The 24,515-nt window shown below is 37.3% G+C and overlaps 1 protein-coding gene across 3 annotated transcripts in view; it reads right to left on the bottom strand.

The window, feature by feature from the left end:
• The window catches only part of LOC127417598 (choline transporter-like protein 1), a 173,561-nt gene extending 150,238 nt beyond the window's left edge, over window positions 1-23,323 (bottom strand). For 2 of the 3 annotated variants that reach the window (XM_051657634.1, XM_051657635.1), the window contains exons 1-3: window positions 16,599-16,846; window positions 8,811-8,900; window positions 6,090-6,232 (exon numbers count right to left, since the gene is read on the bottom strand). In XM_051657634.1, coding sequence (XP_051513594.1) covers window positions 6,090-6,232; window positions 8,811-8,900; window positions 16,599-16,658 — 293 coding nt within the window. In that variant the 5' untranslated portion in view covers window positions 16,659-16,846. Of the gene's footprint in view, window positions 1-6,089; window positions 6,233-8,810; window positions 8,901-16,598; window positions 16,847-23,307 lie in introns of those variants that run through there. The other variant, XM_051657633.1, reaches the window with a different exon arrangement.
• Window positions 23,324-24,515: the final 1,192 nt, after the last annotated feature.

Here is a 24,515-nt window from a genome sequence, read left to right as displayed (position 1 = left end):
TGCGGCAAACTTGCACCGGAAGTGACAGTGGGGATGCAACTGGCCTTGGCAGGCACTAGCACGCCTTAATTTGGCCCGACAGTGGAAACGCGGCAAGTAAAGGCTAACGTCTGCTAACATCTGCAGAGTAAAGGCTAACATCAAATCATCCTAATTATTTTAACAAAATAATTGCTGTTTAATAAGGTTGCTTATTACACTTCTTAATATATTAATTGCCCTGCAGAAAGGTAAAAGTCCACAGCCAGCCCTCCATGCCAACCGCTAGATAATGTAGATTAAAATCAATGTAGAACATCAATCACAATCCATTTTACTTCTGACATATTGCTAAAAATTTGATTCAGGTTTGGGGGGGGGGAGGGGTTGAAAAGTAAGAAAGAATACATGATGTCAGCTGAAAAGGAAAGTCTTTCAGAGGCAGAGGATGTTATTTCATTTCTATAAAAGATTACAAAAACGAACATTTCAGTATATGGAATAACATGCACTGATGAATTGTGCACAGTAAGGAACGTGCAGAAAGTATTTATGGCCAATTTTGATTTCATGTTAACTTTAATAGTGTGAACAAACTAATAACAGTAAAGGGATGATTTTGAACACTTCAGGTACAAGAACAAGAAAAGCATTAACAGAAATTGTTACAACTTCCAAAATGTATTCACTTTCAAGTTGCAGCCCTAATTTTAACAAACACTCTCATTATGAAAGCACTTTCATTAGGAAATGAGTCCGCAGGTGCGTAGTTCAGGCTGCACTTAGCAGTGTGTGTGTGTGTGTGTGTGTGTGTGTGTGTGTGTGTGTGCGTGCGCTCAAGGGTGATTGCATGTCTCCAGTGGCTCTGTATTTTGAGTTAAAGCTGAACTAAAAGAGGAGAACCAAATAATCCTGCTTTCTGGCAGGAAAAGCTCACTGTGGGTGATATTTAACACATCCGTCTCTCAAGCTTTTATAACATGAGTGAATTAAGTAATTTCTCAGAGCAATATGGTTGTAATCAAATAAAATAAACACCTACAGTAAATCACACAAAAGCAAGAGCATCCACATGAAACCACCACTAAAGCCCACGCCACACTAACCCATTTTTCCAGTGATTTTCAGGTGTGAGCTTCAATAACATAATTGACGGACAGGTAGATGGAGACAAAGCATGCATTAGCGTCTCTCAGCGGGAGGTCACTTATCACTTGACCGTTGGGACTCCATGCTGAGTTAACGGCTTCAAAAATTGAAAGAAAAAAAACACAGCCTTGCTTGAAAAAAAAAAACAATTGTCGCTGAGGTGGGGTCTTGTATTCTCATCAAGTGAACAATGAGCGTCTTTTCCTGAAGAACGAAGACATCAATCTGATCTGAATGTTTTTATCCCACTCATCTGCATATCATCACAAACACTGATTGAAATCCAAAGTGATTCTGTCACCAAGCGTTTTCCTGCCTTCTTTTCCTACACTAAAATGACATCAGTATGCAGACACACAACACTCTTCTTACTCACAAGCCGCATATGGATATAAACATACTACGGCAAGCCTTGAGGGGATAAATACACAATCTGGGGGCCTGGGTAGCTCAGCGAGTATTGACGCTGACTTACCAACCCTGGAGTCATGAGTTCGAATCCAGGTTGTGCTAAGTGACACCAGCCAGGTATCCTAAGCAACCAAATTGGCCCGGTTGCTAGGGAGGGAAGAGTCACATGGGGTAACCTCTTTGTGGTCGCGATTAGTGGTTCTCACTCTCAATGGGGCGCGTCGTAATTTGTGCGTGGATCGCAGAGAGTAGCATGAGCCTCGACATGTGGAGTCTCCGTGGTGTCATGCACAACGAGCCACGTGATAAGATGCGTGGATTGATGGTCTCAGAAGCGGAGGAAACTGAGACTTGTCCTCCACCACCCAGATCGAGGTGAGTAACCGCGCCACCATGAGGACCTACTAAGTAGTGGGAATTGGGCATTCCAAATTGGGAGAAAAGGGGATAAAAAAAAAAAGAGAAAGAAATACATAAATCACACACTTTCACAAGGTAAAGGTTCTCCATGAATCGCTTAATAAGGGTGTTTTCACACCTGGCTCGTTTCGGAACCTGGTGCGTTTTCTCCCTTGGTTCAGTTTGTATAGGCATACTGTATTTGAACACGGCAATCACACTCAGACCTGCACTGTAATTCATTCATTCACCTTTTGGCAGCTATATTAGAAATCTTAACGATCGCTTCTCTCTTGTGGATAGTGGCAGAACGACGCCGGGTACGACACCGTTGCAACTTTGTGACAGAAAAAAATGTGGCTTCACTCTTTTTGTGTGTATGTGTATGTGCAAGTGTGTGTGTGCCAGTGACCGTGCGTGCAGGACAGAGCTCTGTGACTGTGAGAGCAGCTAATTTTCAATGCAGAAATAATGCAAAAGCAACTAATGACAGATAAAAATAACCATGATGGAAATGTTAAGTTTTAGTCCGTTTTAAAATATAACCTTGTGAAAGAGAACTGAACCATTCAGAAAATGCTACTTTGTAACTATTTTAGCCCTTTTTTCGGAAGAAATCATGCAAGCTAGAGGTCTGAAAACACCCTAAATCACATTACAATTGTTTATGCTCACTCGGTACGAATGCTGTTATTTTGGCGAGCTCCACGTGACAGGGAATCAGAGAGAGAGTTGCGGTGAATTGGTATGTGTCACCCCTCCACCATTTTGCATTGACAAGTGTGTTATACAGTACCTCCGACTGAAGAAAGCGAGATCTCAGCGAAGCAGCCTGCATGTGTGGCACCCTCGGCCAAACTCGAGTTGTTTGGACTTGAGTCTACTAGTGTGGTGCCGCCTTAATGTGAATCAGCAATTCTCCTTATCTTCACAAGTAATGATTCTGCATTCACTATGAATAAGGCTGTTTTCACACTTGTTTCGAATGTCTGGTCCAAACCAGAGTTTGATCCCATCCTCCTCCCCCTGAAGGTCTCTTTTCACATTACATTATTTGGGCCCGAACCGTGGTACGCATCAATGCAAGTACCACCGTAAGAACTAGAAGCAGCCGTTTACCACTGTTGCTAGGTAAAGACTAATTTGTCCCTTTGGGTTATTCCATATCAAATCAACCAAATTTCAGAAACTTCCCCTGCTGAAACTTTGGATTTTTTTTTAACTTTTTCTAAAGAAAGATAAACATAAATGATGAAAGCCAAAATATTAAATGACATGGATCAATTATGGAGTAATTATGGCCGTAATTATGGAGTAATTATCTATTGACTTCAGCAGCACACCTTGTTGCATTATGGTGCAAGTCCAAAAATGGGGAACAAACCATTTTTTGTGTTTGGGTGTCAAACTCAAAGCATTAAAGATATCTTAATATCCATTTATATTCTGATTCAGAACAAACTTTCCTTTTGGTATAATCTTTAAGGCCCTATATGGTTAAATCCAAGAGATATTGGGCTCTGAGGCTATCAAATGTGGCTCCATACGTAAATTGATAAACGTTACCCATTTTCAGTGGTCGAAAACCAAATGTGGGTCACATAGTATGAAGCTAGTTTTTCTTGACCAATTAAAACAAAAGTCTGAACCACAAATAACTTTGAAACTAGAAATGTACCTTTATTCACATAAAAATACTAAATCTCGATTTTCTAGGGCCCAAAAAAAAAAAACTAGTCAATTATTAATAATAAGCGATTTCAATTTCAGAAATGTACATCAGCAACATTAAAATAATTTCAATTGGGATCCCCAATTGATGATATATTGCTAAATTATAATAATTACAAAAACTGATCATAAAATATATAAAAACGGTATTGAAATAAAAACTACACGGAAACTAACAATTAATTGCTGGAAATAACTAAAAATTAACTGGAATTTTTTCATTCTTTTATACTATTTGAAAATAATATAACTATCACAATAATCAAACCATCAGAACTGATATCAAATGGATTCAGTTCCACACCAAAAACTCAACTGTGTGTTTGTTTGTTTGTTTTTAACGCCATGCCAGCTTCTATGGCTATTTCCATGGCGAGAAATGTGTAAGGAATTCTATAAAATGTTTTTAAAATCAATTTTTCCTAAAAACTCTAAAATTGCGTTTGGTTTGACTTTGTTAAAAATTTCTTCCAGAGTGCTGACTGAATAAAAAAGGTTTCTCACGGGGTTAAGACCAGTACAGTCTAATAAAGCATGTTTCAGGGATAATGGATTCTGGCAGAAGGTACATGTTGGTGAATCTTCTCCCAATATTAAAAACTTGTGTGTCATCCTGGAGTGACCTATTCGACAGCGGGTGTAGACAATCTGGTCCCAGCGATTTGAAAACAGAGAGGAACTTCTTTTGCCAACAATAGGGTTGATTTCATGGAGTAGGTTCATGGTGCATTGATCCCACTCAGTTTGCCATTTGTTTTTAATATATGAATTTATTACGGGTTTTAAGTCAGTGGGAGGTATTGGACACTTTCTTTCCTCATTTCCTGGGATTCCACAGTGTCCAGGTACCCGGCAGAAGCAGATATTGAAATTTTGGGCCTCCAAATCCAGCAGCTTGCATAGAATCTTTTCAAGCATTGGGTGATCATTTTTTAAAGATGACATTGCCTGAAGACATGATTTTGAATCTGAAATTATCAGAAAGTTTCTCTGTTGCATAGTCTTTATGAAGTCCAGTGCTAAGACGATAGCGTTTGCCTCTGCTGTAAAAATTGAGCTGTGATTGGGGATGGATATTCCTTTTTTTTTATGGTTGATCACAAATGCAGATGATACATGATCCTCAGATTTTGATCCATCTGTATATATAGAGATATGTGATGGAAATATTTCTCTAATGAAAAGGAGTTGTTGTTGAAAGTAATTTGGGTGGGTTTCAGATTTTTTTGTTTCTTGTTAAGTCTAAGATTATTTTTGGTTTTTTAAAGTTCCAGGGGGGAATTGTACTTAAGTGTGTTTGATCCAGTATGCTCAGATCTACTTTGAGATTTAGTAAATGTGGTTTGATCCGTAGTCCAAAAGGACGGATATGTCTTGGTTTTTGTTCGTATAGGCTTGACAAAGGGGTTGAGAAAACAGGATGGTAAGCTGGGTTTTCTTTGTTGGTCTTCAGCTTTGTTGTAAACTGTAGGGCTAGTTTGAGGTGTCTGTTCTCCGGAGAAAGTTAATTTGCTTCTACATACAAACTTTGAATTGGCGATGTCCTAAAGGCCTCTAAAGCCAGACATATGCCTTGATGATGTACTGTGTCCAAGACTCGGATATATGATTTCCTGGCTGATCCATTCACTATACTTCCATAATCCAGGCGTGATCGAATTAGTGCTCTGTAGGGATTTAAAAGAACTGAACTTTCTGCACCCCATTGTGTTTTAGCTAAAACCTTTCAAATGTTCAAGGCTTTAAGACATTTATCTTTTAAAATCTTTATGTGAGGGACAAAAGTCAGTTTACTGTCAAGAGTTACTCCAAGGAATTTGGTTTCCTTAACAACTCGGATGTGTTCGCTCAACTGTGTGAAAGCACCCTAAAGATACACTTTAAATATCACTAAATATCGAGGCAAACCGTATGCCCTCCGCCAGTACAGGCATCTCTCTGACAGCTCCTGAAAGACATTTTCAAGCTATTATTAAGTTCACTTCTGCTCTGACAAGCTGTTGAATGCTGCACCAAATGAATAGTCCTGCGTCATAATGATGAGTCAGATCTCAGGACCATCTCTAAAAAGCTCCATATTTAATTCAGTTCAACCACAATGGAGAGCGACAAAAAGTAATTTGACAGCCATGAAAATGAAATGGCCTGAAATACCTATCTTTCCTGCAGGCTAGGACACATTATGGGCCACACACTGTGACAGTGCACATCCTCGGGCCATCTCTAAATTATTCAAGGCTCGGTGTGTGTAGCTCAGCCTTCTCGAAGAGAAACGGCGGCCGTTTGACATTTGCATTGATGTGATAATCGAAGGGCAAGAGCTGGAGCACTCATTTCACTGCTGACCATTAAAGAAAAAGGTTTCAGCACACAGGCCGGGCACAAAAAAAAGGGGGAGACACAGGCGAAAGGCGACTCACTTTCTGTCGGTGTGATCGAGACCGCTCAGCCGGACACCTTCGATGGCCTTGTTGCGCTGACCGCATGTGTTACCGTAGCTGTCATATCCAAAGACCAGCCGCGCCGCCCCTCCAGTCACGATGGTAAACCCACAGATTCCGCACTGAAAGAAGAGTGAATCAGCATGAATTATGGAGGGAGTCTGCTAAAGAAAAGAACTACAGGCAAAGTAAAAGTACAAATCTTCAGAAAAGGTTTCATAATAAGCAGGATACATCAAAACCTACAGTAGTTTTACAAGGCTTTACTGTTAAATCAAGAGTCACCTGTGGATTTAATTACTTGACAAACTTCAGCATTCTTGTAGAGACATGAATATTGATAGACGTACTTTTTGACCAGTTAATTTCAATGACTTTTCCAGTTGTGTGCAATAACTGGACAAGGAGTTTTAAAAATGATTTTAAAAAAAAGACCAATACGAAAAGGCAAAATGCAGCAGCAGAAATAATTTAAGAATAAAGCATAACTAGAAAAATGTATATATGCTAAATTAAAATATCTGAAATATAAAGATTTTATAAATTTTCATGACTTTTCCAGGCCTGGAAAATACACTTCTATAATTCACTGATATTACCTTAGGAAAAGAGGTATTTCCAATAAAAGTGTGTTAAAAAAAAAAAAAAAAAAGCATTCAAAATGACAACACAAAATACATTTAATGACCATTCATCACTCATTTATTCATTTGCAATATCTACAAATCAATTCCTTTTATTTGCATCAAGCATTTTAACAGAACAAGGTGACAATAACCTTATTTACCAGAATGGTGATTCCTCAATGCAAAAATAATATCTATATACAGTTGAAGTCAGAAGTTTACATACACTTAGGCTGAAGTCATTAAAACTCATTTTTTCATTCCCCGCTCAAGGCTGGTTTCAGTTTCACGTGAAGTGAAAAACTCATTTCAGATCATGGGAAAATCAAAAGAAATCAGACAAGCCCTCAGAAAAAAACATTTGTGGATCTCCACAAGACTGGTTCATCCTTGGGAGCAATTTCCAAACACCTGAATGTACCATGTTCATCTGTACAAACAATAGTACGCAAGTATAAACACCATGGGACCACACAGGCATCATACCACTCAGGAAGGGGACGCATTCTGTCTCCTAGAGATGAACTTATTTCAGTGCAAAAAGTACAAATCAATCCCAGAACAACAGCAAAGGACCTTGTGAAGATGTTGGAGGAAACAGGTACACAAGTATATATATCCACAGTAAAACGAGTCCTATATAGACATAACCTGAAAGGCTGCTTGAAGGAAGCCACTGCTCCAAAACTGCCATTTTTTGTTACATCAGACCAGAGGACATTTCTCCAAAAAGTAAGATCTTTGTCCCATGTGCACTTGCAAAATACAGTCTGGCTTTTTTATGGTGGTTTTGGAGCAGTGACTACTTCCTTGCTGAGCAGCCTTTCAGGTTATGTCGATATAGGACTAGTTTTACTGTGGATATAGATACTTATCTCCTTCCTCAGCATCTTCACAAGGTTCTTTGCTGTTGTTCTGGGATTGATATGCACTTTTTGCACCAAACTACATTCATCTCTAGGAGACAAAATGTGTCTCCTTCCTGAGCAGTATGATGGCTGTGTGGTCCCATGGTGTTTATACTAGCATACTATTGTTTGTACAGATGAACATGGTACATTCAGGTGTTTGGAAATTGTTCCCAACGATGAACAAGACTTATGGAGGTCCACATTTTTTTTCTGAGGTCTTGGCTGAATTCTTTTGATTTTCCCATGATGTTAAGCAAAGAGGTACTGAGTTTGAAGGTAGGCCTTAAAATATATCTACAGGTACACCTCCAATTCAGTACACCTCCTATCAGAAGAAAAATGGTTAATTGTCTAAAGTCTTGACATCATTTTCTGGAATTATCCAAGCTGCTTAAAGGCACAGTTAACTAAGTGAATGTAAACTTCTGACCCACTGGAATTGTGATATAGTCGATTAAAAGTGAAACAATCTGTCTGTAAACAATTGTTGGAAAAATTACTCGTGCCATGCACAAAGTAGATGTCCTAAACGACTTACCAAAACTATAGTTTGCGAATATTAAATCTGTGGATTGGTTAAAAAATGAGTTTGAATGACTAAGTGTATGTAAACTTCTGACTTCAACTGTATATATATGATTGGTAGTTGGGCATTATCTTGAAATCAGTGCTGAATTAATTAGTAAGGCAGCATGTTATATTTTAGAGTCCATGTTAAAGGGGAGACCAGGGCTAGTTTGTCACAAAAGGTCAATGAGTGTTCAATGAACTGCAGCTTTTTTACTGGGAAATATCTGTAAAAATGTTCAAAAACTGTTTGTAGCCCATTGATAAATGTATATGGCTATGCAGAAATTGACTTTCAAAAATAAACATTCTATTTTAAATAACAAATGCAGCAAAAATGTGACAACTAGCCCCAGTCTCCCCTACATATTACATGTTAATACACAGTTGCAATAACACTAAGAATGTGCGATTACAAACAGTTCCACAACATATTTAAGTGCATGTAATATATCAGAATTAAACAGCGCTTGCATAAGTAAAACACAGTAACACTGACATTATAATGTACAGTGTGACCAGGCGTACATTCAGAACATGCATTTAGGAATGAAGTATTGGCTATAAATTATGAATAATGGCAATTGTTGACTTACCATTCCTAAACAGAACAATGTGAATAACAGAAGCCATGGCAGATCTGTGCAGCTTCTGTCCTCCAGCGGTTTCCATTCTCGTTTTGTCCTCTGAAATAGAAAAATCATCATTTGAATCAAATAGTCAGGTTTTACATGACAGATAATCATTATGTGAATGTTATAAGCCTCACAAATGAAACTGATATCAAAACAAGAGCAAGTAGTCCTTTATTAAAAAATAAATTTCACATCAAAAAAGCAACAACCCCAGTAAATATGCAATTATCAATTGAATCTCTTGATGGATACAGTTAACCTATGCCCGTGTGTTTGACATCTAAAGTGAGACATCTTATTTTGACAGTGTGTTGTTAAAAGACAACACACTCCGAGCTCATGTTGACTAGCACATTGCACAGCGGAAATATGATGTGCGCGAGTGAACGCGCTACAAAAATCAGAGATCTGGTTTTGCATTTTTATGCAAAGACAAAAGCATCATATAATCGGCCGGGTCAAATGCATGCATCATTTTGAGCGAGCGCATAGAACATAATAATAGGATTACATGTACAGCAAGTGACAGTGCAGCTCTTCACTGGCCCATCAAAGGCAATCAGCCGTCCAACAATGTATCACAGCGAGCGCAAACAATGTAATAAATATGCCAAACAATGTATCGACGCATTCGCGCGAAATTCGATACAATGTATCAACATCCTCGCTTACCTCTGTGCTTCCACAGCATCCCATTGCCGGAGGGAGGTTAAGATCGAGAAAAAAACTAAAAAAAAAAAAAAAAAAAAAACTAAAAAAAAAAAACTAAACGCTACACCGCAGGAAAACAATAACCCCAACTTGCAGGGAGTTGACGGTGTATTTTTGACCCCGCATTAATCGAGTGTCACACACCGAGACAACGCATCGATCACATGAAGCTAATCGAAGGGCTTTCCCCGGATACACTGCATAATAATATTTGTTCGGTCCTCTCGCTCCAGGTAAAAGGGATTATTACTTTAGGATTTATCGCCCAGCACTTCCTGGTGGTTTGAGCAGGTGTAGCCGGAACAGAACCGCAGCCGTCCACTCACTGAGCGGGCTGGATGGGGAGGATCCAACGGGGAATGTTGGGACACTGGAGGAACCCGGGAAGTTTAAAGTCTTGTGCTGCTGACCACTAACATTCGTCTTTTTAATCCTTAAAGTTAAAATGTTATAAACCACCCTGTCCAAGACAATATTTGAAGCCCCAGAAATAAGTAGTGTCAATACATTAAAATGCTTACACAATGAACGTTATTAGTCCTACTTCTATAAAATCATAATAATTAATTGATTAATACAATTATTTATTGCAGTTTCCCTCATGTTAAACCTGAGAGAGTCTAGAATAGGGTTCTCAAAAAATTCTCAAAATTCTTTTTTCCTTTCCTCATGTTTTAGGAAGCTATCGATTGTAAATAATAATAACAATAATTTAAAAAACATGCTTTTTCGGCATATTTTGCTTTGATGTGGAACTTTGTGTGACATTAAATCTGCAAATCCCCACCTGGAATATTCCATTAATTGCTGTAAGCCTAAACAAACGTCACAATTCTGCTACGCTGGGAAAGAAATAGCAATAGTAGAATAGAATTTTTGTCAGATTTATTAATAAATTAATCATACTGTAGCTGACTGTAATTTTACAACTGCGACTTCTGTTTTTGGGTGATGCTGCATTTACACCGCTATAGGTGTCAGCACAGTGTAAACAAATATTACCAAGTGCACCTGTATTATGGGATAATCTCCATTAAACAGTGTTAGCTTTCAGAATATTTATTTTATCATGTTGATTGATTGATTGATTGATTGTGTCTAATACCTAGTGGTTTTACAGTAGTAAAAATAACTGCATTAGCTGACTTGAATTGCTTACTTGCTTAATTGCTTAGTTGAGTAAGTAATTCATAATCTCACCATTTTCTAGAAATAAACTTCTTGGTTGATACAATAGAAAAGCAATTTGAATTAGGCCCCAACATAACCGCATATAGGCTTCAATGGGGTCAAAATGTGTGAGACCACAGGTGAAAATACTAGGGCACAATGCGGCTAAAGCAAGGGCGTTAAAAAAACTTTGACGCACTCTTTAAAAAGGTCATTTTTGTCCCCCGCACTCTTCCAAGATAAACCCATACTGAGTCCAAATGGTGGATTTGTATACAGTGTTATTTGCATTTTGTTACTTTGGTCTTATTGAAAAACCATCCAGCCAATCACAGGTGAGTTTCATGAGCCGAAACATCCCTTACGTAATAGTCCATCAGTCAGACAGTCTAATCATTGCGGCTCCATTCATTTCTACAAAGATGCTTTTAACAATGTTCTTTTATCCATGTTTTTTATCGGCATTGATGTTGATCTAAATTAATAATCTAGAGGTGAGGAACACACAAATGAGGGTTATTTATCGGCATATCGTTCTTGATTGGCAGCATTACGTGAAATGCACTGTAGAAACAATCCTTCTTTTAAGCACACATTGTAAGTGGAGTTTATATCAGCGTTAAGATATGCTTTTTACATTATGTTTGTGAGGTAATAGTTTGATCAGTTCTTTTTGCCAATTTAAACAGATTACTAGATCTGTGTTAAATATGTAAAGCTATTTTTAATATCAGCTCCTGATTTTTACCTCTATGTTGGTGTGCACTCGACAAACTGTAAGAAAAAACATAGATCTGCTGTGTTCTTAGAACACTTTTGCATTTTACTGAAGTCAATAGATATGTAGACATGCTTTTTATACATGAAAACGTACAGACATTATTGAAACTCATAATAATATAAGACTATTATTGTTGTTGTTTGATAAAAGTCATGCTCAGCAGCTCACAAACTGTAGGGAATTGATAGCTTTGCTTTGTTCTTGTAATGCATAAAACCTCTTCTAAAGCCTCATTTGTAGGTCTGTAGACATACACATTTTAAAGGATTCAAATTTTATTTTGATCATTGATTTAGTGACTAACTCATTTCACACAAGACATCACCAGGTGGCTTCACCAGAAATGGTCACTGAACGAATCATTATATGGATCGGAACGAATCTTGGTGAATGTTGTTAAAACATTCAAGCCTGACTCCAGCCAGGTCTCCTAAACTGGCCCGGTTGCTAGGGGAGGTTAGAGTCACATGGGGTAACCTCCTCGTGATCGCTATAATGTGGTTCGCTCTTGGTGGGGTGCGTGGCGAGTTGTGCGTGGATGCCGCTGTGGATGGCGTGAAGCCAATTCGCGCTCAACAAGCCACGTGATAAGATGCGCGGTTTGACGGTCTCAGACGTGGAGGCAACTGAGATTCGTCCTCCACCACCCGGATTGAGGCGAGTCACTACGCCACCACGAGGACTTAGAGTGCATTGGGAATTGGACATTCCAAATTGGGGAGAAAAAAATAAAAAAAATAAAAAAATAAAAAACACTCAAGCCACTTAAATTTAAATCCCACAGTGCACAAGCACAGAGTAAAAAATAAAATTGTGCACATGCACAATTGTCATTACTGTAAATGATTAAATAATTTATTCAGGACCAGCTTGTGCTCAGTCTTTTATTGTCACGTGTGAAACAGAAGCAAGAACTCCACAAGATGCCCTTTATTTTTGCAGCTAATTTTACTAAATTTTGCACTTAATTTGCAATACTTGAATCTTTATAATACTACAATTATTAAAAGTAAATAAAATGTATGTATTCATATAATATTTATATCATAATTATATATTAATATATACTGTAATATCTCACACGTGAACTGCCCAAATACAAACAGCACATTACATGCCCCACCAGAGACAAGAACATACTGGATCATTGCTACACAACAATAAAGGATGCATATCACTCTGTCCCTAGAGTAGCTTTGGGACTCTCTGATCACTGTCTGGTTCATCTTCTTCCAACCTACAGGCAGAAATTAAAATCAACCAAGCCAGTAGTAAGGACTGTAAAGAGATGGACCGATGAAGCAGAGCGGGAACTACAAGCCTGCTTTGACTGCACTGATTGGAGTGTTTTTGAGGCTGCCGCCACAGACCTGGACGAGCTCACAGATACTGTTACATCATATATCAGTTTCTGTGAGGATATGTGCATTCCTACTAGGACTTATTTAAAGTTCAACAACGACAAACCATGGTTTACAGCAGAGCTCAGGCAGATTCATCAGGCCAAAGAGGATGCTTACAGGGGTGGGGATAAAGTCTTGTACAATCAGGCCAGGAACACACTGAACAAGGAAATCAGAGTGGCTAAAAGAAGATACTCTGAGAAGCTGAAAAACAAGTTTTCAGCTGACGACCCTGCATCAGTGTAGAGTGGCATGAAACAACTCACAAATTACAGGACTCCTACCCCCAACCCTGTGGTGGACCAACAACTGGCTGACAACCTGAATGTGTTCTACTGCAGTTTTGAAAACCCCAATCTCACACCCCACACCCACTCTGACCTTCACTTCACACAGACACTAACACCTCCTGCAACCCCCCTCCTCCCCCCTCCTGCTACTCAACCTGCACTTAAGATCTGTGAAGATGATGTGAGCCGAGTCTTTCGGAAACAAAAGACGAGGAAAGCTTCAGGCTCACCAGCGTGTCTTCGATCCTGTGCTAACCAGCTGGCCCCCATCTTCACACAGATCTTCAATAGATCACTGGAGCAGTGTGAAGCCCCATGCTGCTTCAAATGCTCAATCATTATTCCTGTCCCAAAGAAACCAAAAATCACAGGACTTAATGACTACAGACCTGTCGCCCTGATGTCTGTGGTCATTAAATCATTTGAGAGACTGGTGTTGGCCCACCTGAAGAACATCACTGGACCCTTTCTAGATCCTTTCAATTTGCTTATCGAGCAAACAGGTCTGTGGATGATGCAGTCAACATGGGTTTGCATCATATCCTGCAACATCTGGACAGACCAGGGACATATGCAAGGATCCTTTTTGTGGACTTCAGTTCGGCTTTCAACACCATCATCCCAGCTATACTCCAGAATAAATTACACCAACTCTCTGTTCCCATGTCTATCTGTCAGTGGATTACCAGCTTTCTGACAGACAGGCAGCAGCTTGTGAGACAGGGGAAACTCACTTCCAGCACCTGTACAATCAGCACTGGTGCCCCCCAGGGATGTGTGCTCTCCCCACTACTCTTCTCCCTCTACACCAAACAACTGCATCGCCAAGGACCGCTCTGTCAAGCTCCTGAAGTTTGCAGATGACATCACTGTCATCGGCCTCATCCGAGATGACGATGAGTCTGCATACAGAAGGGAGGTTAAACAGCTGGCTGTCTGGTGCAGTCAAAACAACCTTGAGCTGAACATGCTCAAAACAATGGAGATGATTTTGGACTTTAGTAGGAACACCCCAACACTTTCCCCCCTCACCATTCTAAACAGCACTGTGGCAGCAGTGGAGTCATTCAGGTTCCTTGGCACTTCCATCTTACAGGACCTGAAGTGGGAGACCCACATTGACTCCACTGTGAAAAAGGCCCAGCAGTACTTCCTTCTCCAGCTGAGGAAGTTCAACCTGCCACAGGCGCTGCTGATACAGTTCTACTCAGCAGTCATTGAGTCTGTCCTCTGCACTTCAATAACGGTCTGGTTTGGTTCAGCTAAGAAATCAGACATCAGAAGACTACAAAGGACAATTTGGACTGCTGAGAGGATTATTGGTTGCCCCCTGCCCCCCCTTCAAGAACTATACACTTCCAGAGTGAGGAAAAAGGCTGGAAAAATCACTCTGGACCCACTCACCCTGCCCATTACCTTTTTGAACTGTTGCCTTCTGGCCGACACTTCAGAGCTCTGAGCACCAGAACCGTCAGGCACAGGAACAGTTTTTTCCCTCAGGCTATCCATCTCATGAACAGTTAAATTGCCCCATTGAGCAATAACTATGTGCAATACACAGTTTAGTCTTTTTTTTATATTTATCCAACACATCCAACCTCTTCTGCCATTTCATTCCTCTGAAAAAAAACAAAAAAAATTGCACTGTACATAACAGATTTGTATTTGCACTGTACATAACAGACAACAGAGTTGTATTAGATTGCATTACGTATGTGCATGTGTATGTGTATGTGTGTGTATGTATGTGTGTGTCTGTCTGTGTATGTACGTATGTGTATAACTATTTTTTATTTTGTATTATTATCTATGTCTTGCCGCTGTTTTTGTATTGTTTTTGTATTGTTGTACACTGGAAGCTCCTGTCACCAAGACAAATTCCTTGTATGTGTAAGCATACTTGGCAATAAAGCTGATTCTGATTCTGATTCTGAATATATTCAGTGTTGGGGAGTAACGGAATACATGTAACGGGATTATGTATTTAAAATACAAAATATAAGTAACTGTATTCCACTACAGTTACAATTTAAATCATTGGTAATTAGAATACAGTTACATTCAAAAAGTATTTTGATTACTGAAGAGATTACTTTGCATTTTATTGTCATTTGCTTCATTTAATATTTAGTCCTTTCAGATGGAAAACATTTATACATATAAATGATGTGATCCAAAGTGCATTTGAACATCGGTGAAACACTTTCTTACAAGCAGACAGAGAAGTAAGTTTGAAGTAGGTTTGGAGCAGAAGAAATAGAAATAAACCTTGTGTAAATTGTCAGCTTTACTTTTGATATTAGGGCAAAAATCATATTCTTGATAATTTTTTTATTGTTTTCCTGTAAAAATATCTAAAAATCATTAAAACAAGATTAATTTGATTTATCTTGTTTTAGAAACAACACTGCATAAGATATTTAGGTTTTTCAGAGAATGTATTTTTAACATGTGTATTTTGTCTTACTGTACTGGCAGAGTTTTTATAGTCAAAACAAGTGAAAAAATCTACCAGTGCTGAAGAAGTAATCCAAAGTATTTAGAACACGTTACTGACCTTGAGTAATCTAATGAAATACGTTACAAATTACATTTTACAGCATGTATTCCGTAATCTGTAGTGGAATACGGTTGGGTCTGTGCGAGCAACCTACTGACAGCTGTGTCCACCCCACTTTTAAAATGACTGCTACGCCCCAGGGCTAAAGGCACCCCTTGAGGAAAATGTGGTTTATTCTAGTAGCAGAAAGATTGAAAAAATACATTTATTTGTATTGAACATCGATGGAGCAACATAATTTGAGTGAAAAGAAATAATAACACAAGGATTTTTTTTTTTATTATTACAATTTTAAAAATGTAAAGGTGGTGACGACCCCTATGGTGTTGTATTGATATAGAGTAGATAAAGGGGTTATATGGCAATATTTGTGCAAATACTTTTGAGGTAGTAAGATGCTTTTTTGAGTAACAACAATGCTTTTTCAAAACAACCACTTCAGAAAAGGGTGAATAACTTCCTGTTAAATTCCTTTTAATCACATTTGGCATTTCATTACATCTCAAGTATATAAATAGGGGTAGTAAAAGATCACTATTTAGACCACTCTGAGCACAAGAGCACAAACGTCAGTCCATCATGAGCGCAAGATGTCACTTTTTCACACTGCAAACGAGATTAAGAACTCCTGAAAACAGCTCAAACTATATCCTCCTTATCTATATCTATAGTCGAAAGCAAGCTGTCCGAGATCTCTCTTGAAAAAAATGAACAACTACTTCACCAGGAAAGTCTTTATGTTCTTGCTATAGGCTTAAAACTTTTAATCTTTCTTAGCCTGCTTTGGCTGAGCTAAACTCATATACTCAGTATGTGATAATATCATTTTCGCACCTTCATCCAGGTGGACCTCGGCCGATAGAAGCTTGATGTTGACCGTCTCGCCTCGCTCATCTTCCGCGGTGTGCAGCATGCCAGCGCCCTGTGAAGGGGCGAGCAACAGCTCAATGATGTCAGCCTGCAGCACAGAACATATGCATTGTTCTATTGTTCTCTGTAGTACCAGGGTGAGAGAGTGAGCATACTGAGTTATTGTGTGTGTTTGCGTGTGTCACAGAGAGATAGAGGAAAAAGGAAAGAAAGAGAGAAAGATGGAGAGGGGGGGGGATTCCACCTAGATTACAGTAAACAACATAAGCGATTTTATTGTGAAAATTGACTGCGCTTTGGTGCATTTGGCCACTAGAGAGAGCTCACACACAACAGATGCTGTAAACAGACCTTTCAGTTCATTGATTTCTATAATACTAGCAAACATAATAAGTACATCATTTTACGTCTCAATCAATATCAATATATTAAGAATTATGAAGCCTACACTATCTGGGAATTTCTTTTTCAATCAAACGTGCAAATAAACAAATATGTATGATTTTGATACATTTAAACAAAGAAAGGTTATTCAAATTAATAAAGCAATATGTTGTTTATTCTGCACTTTTTCTTGGGCATTAATAAAATGTAAGCAAATTTGTGGCATTTGCGTTTGTTATTGACAAACAATGTTGATCAAAGTGTGTGTGGGGGGGGGGATGGGGGTTGTGAAGAGAAATCTTTTAAAAATCTAGTTTTTGTCAAATTCGTAGAAATGTAATCTTTGTGTCCATGTTGGTTTCATACATTTTTGATAAACATTTGTTGCAGTTTATTCATGATTTAAAAATGTTTGTGTAACCATCAAATAAAAGGCATTAAAATACTTTCCTTGCACCATGAATATATGTCAATGTACACTTAATAACTCATTAAAAAATATAATAATTAATTTTTCAGTAAAATTGCATATGTATACAGTACTGTGCAAAAGTCTTAGGCACATAAGATACTTCACAAAAGCATTTGTCTTAAGATGGTTATTTATATCTTCTATCTTCTTAATTTTAGACAAACATTCCTTTTGCAAATAGAAAAGATTAGAATAGAAGAACAGCGAGCCCTGCAACAGATGTCATGGCCTCCACTGAGCCCCCCACTGAACATCGTGTCAGTCTGAGATTACATAAAGAGACAGAAGCAATTGAGACAGCCTAAATAGATAGAAGAACTGTGGTGAATTCTCCAAGATGCTTGGAAGAAGAAAAAAAAAAAAACAAGAAAAACTGTGTCCAGGTGTTCCTAGGAGAATTGGTGCTGTTTTAAAGGCAAAGGTGGTCACACCGAATATTGATTTAGTTTTTTTGTGTTTACTGGACTCTGGACATTAAGTGATCAATGAAAACTATTTATTTCATTATTTTTGAAGACATCCTCACTATGCAACATTTTTCACAAGTGACTCAAACTTTTGCACAGTACTGTATATATATATATATATATATATATATATATATATATATATATATATATATATATATATATATATATATATATATATTAGAAAAAGTAAAATGTGAGAAAAGGAGGGTCCGTGTACTTTTGCGTCCATTCCTTTTTCTTTTTAAACCCAAAAACAAAAATTGCGTTTTCTTCTTTATTGGTTTTAACACTGATGAATAGAATTAGCAGATACAAACTGGTTTTATGTTGACCATTTCATTTTCTATTTAAAAATAAATAAAGACAAAGGTGGAAACGGCTCGATTTGTATTTTTTGTTCATTGTTTTATAAATTAGTTTACGGCTTGAATATTTGATACTCACATGTGGGCGGCACTGAAACGCCCCTTTCATCTGATTGGTCAACCCGCCCCGTCTTCTGTACTGCCTTAATCCTACCTGCCAGAATTTGAGTTGGGATCGCTCTGCATTTGTCTAGAACCACCACTCACTGTAAAATATGCATGTCATATGTAGTAAACTTGCTGGGAACATAATTGGTGTTGTTGTGAAGTGCCTCTAATGGACGACGCGTGAGAGATCGCAAGCCACATTTGGTCTATTATTATATTTAATAATATTTTATGATTTTGTAGTACCTGTGTATTCGTGTCCCATTGATAAATGTAATTAAAAAGAGTTCTGTTGCTTTGGATAAAAGCGAATGATAAATTAATGTTTAGGCATCATGAACATGGATTGGAGTGAACATAAACTTCTAATCGCTAAGACTATTCGGACTGTAAATCCGTCGGGACGTGGGACACTGCATGTAAAATCAGGATTGTCCCTGTTATTGGGACGTCTGGCCACCCTATCTCCATAAGTGCAAGATTGATGATAAATTGTGCTGCCGACATAGCCGCCTCAGCCTGGATGAACATTTAGTAAATGTATTATTTAAATGTCAAAAATAAAATATTGTGGGCAGATCATATTAACTCCTGGGGCTTTTATTCAAAGTGACGCAACTCTTTTGTATTACATTTATAAATGGGACACAAATACACAGGTACTACAAAATCATACAATGTTATTAAGTATAAAAATAATATATAATAGACCAACTCCCAGTCAGCATATACAAGTGATGTGGCTTGCGATCTCTCACGCGTCGTCCATTAGAGGCACTTCACAACAACACCAATTATTTGCCCAGCAACAAGTTTGCTTTATATGACATGCATATTTTACAGTGAGTGGTGGTTCCGGACAATATTTAATGAAAATTTGGACAAATGCAGAGAGATCCCAATTCTGGCTGGTAGGATTAAGGCAGTACAGAAGACGAGGCGGGTTGACCAATCAGATGAAAGGGGCGTTTCAGTGCCGCCCACATGCGAGTATCAAATATTCACCTTTGTCTTTATTTATTTTTAAATAGAAAATGAAATGGTCAGCAGAAAATCAGTTTGTATCTGCTAATTCTATTCATCAGTGTTAAAACTATTAAAGAAGAAACCGCAATTTTCATTTTTCATTTTTGGGTTAAAAAAAGAAAAAAGAATGGACACAAAAGTACACGGACTAAGGAGAGGACCCATTCGTAAAGTAGCCTAAAGTAAAAAAGGAATAATGAAAGTTTCAACCCGTTTTTCTATATTTTTGTATTTGGATTGGTCATTGACCCATAAAGAGAAATTTTAAATATTACATTTTAATTTGTGGTCTCAGACCCTGCATATTATTAAAGTAATAATTATATTTAAATTACATTAGTAAGGTTCAGATGCCTTTTCTCTTTGAATACATTATTCATAGATTGCACAGTTCTCCAGCTTAATCCAGAAGAAAAATACTGCATTCTTTATTCTGTTATTCTGTATCTTTGGCAATGTCAGCATGTAAGTTTTTATTATCTCTCCCTTGGTACTTGGCACTATAAACACAAGGGTCATCACTATGGTTCACAACCCAACTTTATCCCTCACATTTCAGTGGAACATTCAATATGCTCTCCTACTTTATGTGTTTATGTGCGATCTTCAGCTATTTTATTCATTGAACGTCTCAACTGAATATCCAAAAGGTGCTCTGACAGTACCTTCCTCATTGACAAATGTTCAAACTTTTTTAGAACAGTGAAAAGAGATTTCAAAGTCTTCACAAGATCTGTAGGAGGCTGTTTTGCTTTGCTCTTATAAACAAGGCATGCCTATAACTCCTTAAACCCTGTGACCAGAACTTTCCATTGATAAAATAGCATCTGTTACACACTTACTTAGTCAGCAAGTTTAGTTTGTTTATTAGTTCATCCTCAGTTAACTTTTATTGTTTGTATTCTGATATTTGTTGTGCATATTAATCTTCTAACTCCCAGAATCTGCCGTCAATATTTTGTTCCAGAAAGCATCTGTTCTACTCCTTTTTTAGGACGTGAAACATTAAGAGGATACACTGAAGGTGGCAGGTATTTTCCCCGCAGGCTACGCTGAGCTAAGAGCTGAGGAATGACCCCCTTCTCTGGGAAATGAAACTGTACGCCAGCCTCTCTATAGCAGCATACAAGAAGCTTATGTAACTACTTATCTAACATATTATTTGTCTTTATGCAATTTGTATAAACTTCTGTGAATGAAAACAGTATTTCCCAACCTTTTTTGTCCTATGTACCCTCACAGCCTCATCAGTAATGCTCAAGAATCTCTTCATCAATACCAAACTACAAAAAATTTTCACAACTCATATTATACACTGAAAATTAATAAGCTGATTTTACTTAACTGATTGAGTAAACTCATTCCCTCAGTTGAATTGAGTAATGGCATCTCCAAAGTTTCACTTCACTAAGTTCACTTAACTTTGGTGTTCATCTCGAGTGAACTTAACTATTTAAGTTAAGGTAACTAGATGCAAGTAGACTTAACTCAGATTTGTTATTTACTGTAAATGTTGTAAATGTTTCAACTTGATAATTTTAGTTGAATTGACTCAACTTTAGGTCATACAATAACACAGCTCAAACAATGAAGATTATAACTGACTCTAGAGCACTCAACTTATTTTTCAACAGAAATCCATTCAGTATATGCCTGTTCTTCAGTTACACATGCCCAAGAAGAAACAGGGTTCAACTTGACCAAAAGGAACACAGCTCACTCTAATGGTGTCATCACATAAAACAACTATTTGCAACAAAACAACATAAATAATACTACATATGAGATAAACCTCTATAAATTCTTATTAACAGCTAAATTATTTAAATGCCCCCATATTTCCCTTTGACCAAAGAAACATAATTAAATAATTCAAGCACAAGGCATTGTGGGTATTCCTCAGAGCCTCAATTTTGTACTCAATTGTTTGTGTTATTAACACATAAAATCTAAAGTCTATGATTTTTTTAGGAAAGTAAGTTCAAGGAGCTTAGATATTTGAGTTATGAGCCCAAGATTTGAAAATTTTTAAGTAAAGTTTAATTAAGACAACTTAATTTTTCCAGTAATGACTACACCAGGGTATACAGTTTACTGGATATCATTTAAATTAGCACTAACATTAATATTAATGGGCCACTTAAAAACACAATCTGCTACGATCCACACAAATTTCTAAAACTTGCAAACATTACACATTTTATTTTGTATTCTTTCCTTAAAAAGTAACTAAAAATCATGAAAACAGTCATTTTAATCTATTGAATCTGTTTAAACCTATCTGTTTAGTATCTGTTAAATAGTTAATGGTAACAAAGCAAATTTAATAAATGAAGTACCCCTTGAAATCTGCTAAAGCACCACTAAAATTACTGAATTAAATTCACAAAATCATATATTATGTATTTTTTATAAAGGAGAACCATTTTTATATTTGCCATCATATCATGTTGCTATTAATAGTGTGACATTTAGAGAATATATTACAAATAACAAAGGTGCAAGGACAGAAATCCTTTTTCAAGAACTGTCCTCTGGCTAAGCTTCTAAAAATCTCAAACTAACGATTTAAAATTAAAACAAACTTTAAGTTGATTTTAAACTGATACATTTTCACTATTCAATTTGCTAAGGTGTGGACACTGAACAATAAACTATATGGAAAATGCTGTATTGTCTTATGTATCCACTGATTGCTAAAAAAAAATGTATACAATAACATTGCCAGCTCTTTCTAGTCATTTTTATTGGTAACGAGTTTTTGAATGTTGTTTTCCATTATTTCATCACTATCTCCACTACCCTCTTAAAATGTCAGAAATATTTCATGACATGCGGGAAAGAGCTGGCAGCGATCGGCTATGCATTGCAACAGCTGGACTGGGGCAGCCACATGCACTGAAGATGAGTTGACCTTTCCTCCAGATAATGAGATAACAGACAGTTTACTTTAGGTCATCATCATCTTGAATCCACTGGATCTAATTTTTCACACCTTCCAGTTCTGCCCTACAAAGCCAAAGTACAGTAACAATGCCAATTCTGAAACTGAGAAAATTGGCTTTGAAGCTTTTTGACTGTCCACCCATATAACTCCATTTTGTCTAAATCTGAGCATAGTTGTGCCAAACCCATCTGTCACAGGACAGATCATAGTCTAAGAGACCCGATTATAACTCAGTTTTGATTACATAGTAGTTATCACATCTTGTAAGTACTATAAATAGGTACACTTAAACATTCCATACTTGTTAACTTCTGTATAATTAAATTTAATGTGTTTGCTTCTGCAATTATGAGGAAATAATGTCTTGTTTCATATCCCTGTCAGTTTTTCTTAAATATGGATCAAATTATATTTTTGGAATTCAAAACATTTGAAATTAGAAACCACTCGAGCATCTTTGGAAATGAGATGACTCAGCGTTTGTGTTCCTCAAAATGCCGAAATAACTGACCTGGCTTGGGACCAGGACTGGGATTGTCCAGAATTTCATTATAGCTTTCACAGCGTCTACATTGCATCTACATTGCAACACTACTGACAGACACCAACACTTGATAACAATACAGAGAAAGTAAATCTTGTCATATGCCATGGCACATAATCACTTATTTTAAAGTATATCTGAGAAGCTGAGTTTGCACATATGGTTTATGGAAAATGAGGGCCCTGATTTGTATGAAAAGACTTCACTAAATAAATTGTTTAACTTGATATCATAAAATAACACGAATGAAGCACCATATTTGGATGAAATGAAGTTAACAATAACAATAAGTGTCATTTAACATCTTTTCTGGTCTAGATCATTAAGAAAACCCACAGAAAAATAATTCATAGCTACCTGGTCAGCCTGAGAGAACTTTCGGAAACACAATGATTCAGAAGGCACTCAGAATGATTTGCATCTGGACATTGAGTCAGACAAGTGCAAGATGACCTTTGCTTCTGTTCCCATTACTGGTCCAACTCTTAATACTCCATGTGTGCATTCATACACCATTTCCCATCAGCACAGATTATTGAAGAATAGCTAAAGCAAAACTGTAACAACCTAATTTATCCTCCTTTTGCCTTTTTATGAAATTCCACCAGCTGTCCTAGTTGACTTTTTAATATGTTTTTGTATACTCTGTGAAGATGTCTCAATTCTGGTGTTTTGGGTTATTTTTTAAATGTATTTTTATTTTTTATCCTTTTCTTTACATTGCCAGGGACGGTCTTTTGGAAACACATTCCAACAATACTATCCAAAGAAATAGATCCAGCTGAAGTGTAAAAGATAATGGGAATGTGCCAAGTGTTCTGATTTGATAGATTTGATGGATTGCTTGTTTTTAAAGGGATAGTTTACAAAAATTAAAATTCTCTCATCATTTACTCACCTCTCATGATATCCCAGATGTGTATGACTTTCTTTCTTCTTTTGAAGACAAATGAAGATTTTTAGAAGAATATTTAAATGCAAGTGAATGGTGACCAAAACTTTGAAGCTCTAAGAAGCATATAAAGGCAGCAGAAAAGTAAGCCATACAAAGCCAGTGGTTTAATCCATGTCCTCAGAAGCTATATGATAGGTGTGGGTGAGAAACAGATCAACATTTAAATCACTTTCTACTATAATGTCTACATTCAGTTTCACATTCTTCTTCTTTTGTTTTTGACAATTTGCATTATTTGTGCAAATCACCACTTACTGGGCAGGGAGGAGAATTTATAGTTAAAAAAAAGGATTTAGATATTGATCTGTTTCTAAACCACATCTATCATATCGCTTCTGAAGACATGGATTAAACCACTGGAGTCACATGGATTACATTTATGCTGCTTTTATGTGTTTTTTGGAGCTTCACAGATCTGGTCACCATTCACTTGCATTGTAAGGACCAGCAGAGCTGAAATATTCTTCCAAAAACCTTCATTTCTGTTCAGAAGAATAAAGAAAGCTATACACATCTGGGATGGCATGCGGGTGAGCAAATGATTAGAGAATTAAATTTTTTGTTTGAACTGTCCCTTTAAGACTCCCCAGGGTGAATGTGAGTATAATAT

This window comes from Myxocyprinus asiaticus, chromosome 27, assembly GCF_019703515.2.
Source record: "Myxocyprinus asiaticus isolate MX2 ecotype Aquarium Trade chromosome 27, UBuf_Myxa_2, whole genome shotgun sequence".
Classification (NCBI taxonomy): Eukaryota; Metazoa; Chordata; class Actinopteri; order Cypriniformes; family Catostomidae; genus Myxocyprinus; species Myxocyprinus asiaticus.
The sequence above is the reverse complement of the archived record's forward strand: the minus strand, read 5'-3'. Positions and strand labels throughout refer to the sequence as shown.